The sequence below is a fragment of the Poecilia reticulata genome, linkage group LG2, assembly GCF_000633615.1.
Source record: "Poecilia reticulata strain Guanapo linkage group LG2, Guppy_female_1.0+MT, whole genome shotgun sequence".
Lineage (NCBI taxonomy): Eukaryota > Metazoa > Chordata > Actinopteri > Cyprinodontiformes > Poeciliidae > Poecilia > Poecilia reticulata.
In genome coordinates this window covers 19,024,248-19,027,653 of record NC_024332.1, presented here as the reverse complement: position 1 = coordinate 19,027,653, position 3,406 = coordinate 19,024,248, and the positions used below count along the sequence as shown (strand labels likewise).

General features: G+C 46.3%; 1 protein-coding gene across 1 annotated transcript in view; it reads right to left on the bottom strand.

Moving 5' to 3' along the window:
* Positions 1 to 1,710: 1,710 nt before the first annotated feature.
* Positions 1,711 to 3,406, bottom strand: part of LOC103481157 (mid1-interacting protein 1-B) — a 12,993-nt gene continuing 11,297 nt past the window's right edge. The window contains exon 2 of the mRNA XM_008436454.2: positions 1,711 to 3,045. Coding sequence (XP_008434676.1) covers positions 2,428 to 2,868 — 441 coding nt within the window. The 5' untranslated portion in view covers positions 2,869 to 3,045 and the 3' untranslated portion in view covers positions 1,711 to 2,427. The remainder of the gene's footprint in view (positions 3,046 to 3,406) is intronic.

The following is a 3,406-nucleotide window of genomic DNA, read 5'->3' as shown; positions in this document are numbered from 1 at the left end:
TGGAAGAGACGAGCCTGTGCAGCGACACACACACACACACACACACACACACACACACACACACACACACACACACACACACACACACACACACACAGGAAATCAGGACGGCGCTCTGCCTGTGAGAGGAAATTAGACCACCTCATTATTCAAATTAGCTGAGAGGAAAAGCGAGTCGCTTGCCTCGTTTACGCCTCAACAGATGGAGAGATCTGTCACTCTTCCTCTTCGTCTCCTCGTTCTGTCATCTCTCTGCTCCTCTCCGTTTATCCGGCTCGTTCCGGCTGGATTTCCCATCATGCATCACTTCCCTCACAATCAGCACTTGTTGCAAACCTTAACCTCCATCCTGATGGCGGCGTGTCGACCTGCCTGCAGTGGATGGTAAYGTGGTTCTGGTGTTGCCTTTCATCTCTGACCTTCAGTTCCATAAACTCAGCTGTACTGAGTGAATTCTGGTCCAGCGTTCTGATTGGATGTTTCACCTGGCTAATTCCTCCATTTCACACTATCGGAATATATGCTAGCATGTTTGATGAGCTAGCTGAGCGGCTAACCGGTTTATTCTCCACCAGGGCGGCCATCGCTGTCCTGCTAAGACGGGACAAACAGCGGCTTTTCCCCGCTCAGTCGTTTCCTGAGCGACACAGAGCACGCGTACGCATTGGTAAAAATCCAGCGGCTCCTCTGGGCTGTAGCGCCTCTGGTGGCCTCTGAAGGAACTGCTGCAGCTTTTTACATGTTCTCAGTGATTAGAAGCCAAACCTGCGGCACAGCGAACCACCCAGCTGTCACTCAAACCACAGTAACCACGGCAACCATGCAGGAGGCAAATCTGAAAGGTGATAATCAGAGGGAGGGTGATTGTCATGGAAACGAGGTCTGACCTTTAACCTGACTCATTCCTTCACACACATTTACACACCAATCAGAGCAGGTGTGTGTGTGTGTGTGTGTGTGTGTGTTCCTGCTCTAACCTTGTCACACACCAAGCAGCCTGCTGACACACACATACCCTGCAGCAGTGATGTGTGTTACCACAGCGCCCCCTGCTGGTTGATGCTGTAATTCCTCTAGTTTTACATCAGGATCAAAAGAATAAATTAAACTACATTTTATTTAAATTTAAAGTAGAATTAAGAAATAATTAATTATTAATATTGAAATACATTKAAAATGTATTTAATAAACACCAGAAATACTCAATGTGATTTTTGTTGTCAAACTTCTAGAACTAGATCAGATGAACTGAGGGTCCGGTTTCATGGTTCTGTAGAAAACAGCAGAAATGAACAGACTTTCAGCAGAACTGGGTTTGGATCATAGAGTCAGAACCAAACTGCTGCTGCTTGATGTTACAAGGTAAAAATTTGACTTGGTTCTACTGACCGATTAAAAATGAGATTTGAGTACATTTATTGAGTTAATGCTTGAAATTCTGGATCCAACTTCTCAGTAATCCCAGGATTATTATTACTTCTGATGGATCTTAATCTGACTCTGGATTTACTTATGAATTACTGTTCCATATGCTGGACAATATGGCTGACAAACATCATGATATAAACATCAGTCGATATTATTACTGATTAGTTTTTTAATCAGGCGTACTGAATGTTTTCTGTGACTACATAGACTCCGCCCACTTTCTGCAGACAGTTCAGATTTCATAGTCAAGCTCGGCTTCAGTTTCAAAATAAAACCACTGAGACGTTTATCAGAACATTTTATTACCAAGCTGAACATTAAATAAAAACCATCCAGAGCCGAGAAGCAAACATGAAACCTCTGGTTAAGAAATGCTTTGTTAAATAATTTGTTGGTTCTACMGGTTCTGATCRGCTAATCCAAACATCATGAACCAGTCTGGAAATGAGTTGAGTTCCTGTTCAAAACAACTTCATCTAACAAACTGAGTCCATCAGACCGGTCCAGATTCAGGTTCTGGAGGCTCCTGGTGATGACGGTTATTTAGAGACGTTTGTGCGTTTCAGTCACTTCGTTGCATAGTTTGAGTTCGCAGCATGAAATGAAGGACATGAGGACAGACGGACGCAGAGGACAGACACTGGAAAAGTGCAGCAAATGGAGACGAAACGGCAGCCTCCTCTGTGTGATGACCTTTAACCCCAACTATCACACAGGTACGGTTAGCTTGAGCTCATTAGCTACAAAAACTGTTAGCAGACTATCCGGTTTGATCTGGTTGGAGAAGTTGGAAGCTGATGGTGCGTTTAAGGACACTTGTTCAGACATGAAGGCAAATTTATCAGGAAGTGAAGCAGCAGAGCTTCGTTTTTCCACATTTATCCTTGAACAGAAACATCAGAGGTCAAAGGTCGTCAATAATCTAGGGTTTTAATGTGGGAGTGTTAAGTTTTTGTAGCTAATGAGCTAAGCAGAGCTAAACCCAGGKCCCAGGCCGGGTCAGTTCCTGCAGCCGATCTCCTCCTTGTAGCGGTTCGTTAGCGTGTTAGCCTTTAGCGTGAGCTTGGACAGAACCGAATGGAGTCCATTCAGGTGGAAGTGGAACTGTTTCTCCAGGTCGTCGTCGTCCTCAGCCTCGCTGCGCTTCGCCTCGGCCTCAACCTTGGGCCGCTCGTCACCTACGACGCCCCACTCCATGTCGTTCCGGATGGACTTGAGCAGGACGTAGGAGCTGTACATGTCTCCGTCCGCCTGGAAGTAGCCATTGGTGGACGGGGCAGACTCCGGGACCTTCAGGTCCTCGCCGTCCTCCAGGGGGACGTCCCGCAGCAGGCTGGGCACCATCACCGTCTGGTCCATGTTGTTGACTGCGCCAATGAAGCGGCTCATGGCGGTGAAGAGCGAGTTCTTCTGGTTGTAGGAGTCCGATATCTGCATCATGGTGACGTCCGCTCTGACCGCCCGGCGCCGTCCAGGACAAAACTTAGCCTGCTAATGCTCTTTGGGGGATTAGGATGGAGCTGGAGCCTGATCCCAGGTCAGGAGGGAGGGACTTGGCGCGTGATCCAGACTCTGGGCCGGGTCGGTCCTGCAGGACACCAGACGTCCACCAGCCACCTGGAAACAAGCAGGAAGACATGATCCAGCCTGAAGGAAAGCTCCTCTGAAGGATTATTCATCTAGATTAATATTCTGGAATAATAATCCAGAACCCGAAATTCATCTAGAGGTTCAGATTAAACACAGCATGGCAGAAAAAGCTGCTACTTTTAATAAAATCATAAACTCTCTTCAAACTGTAAAACATAACTTGAGCCTTTATTTAACTCTAAGCATGAAAATAATAATAATTATTATAATAATAATAATGGTTCGGCAGCCATCGGTTCTGAGGAACCTAACTGCTGATGAAATAACCGCAGTGAAGTTAGTTTCAAGTTGGATATTCGATATTCGAGCTCCGGGGAGTAGCGGCGTT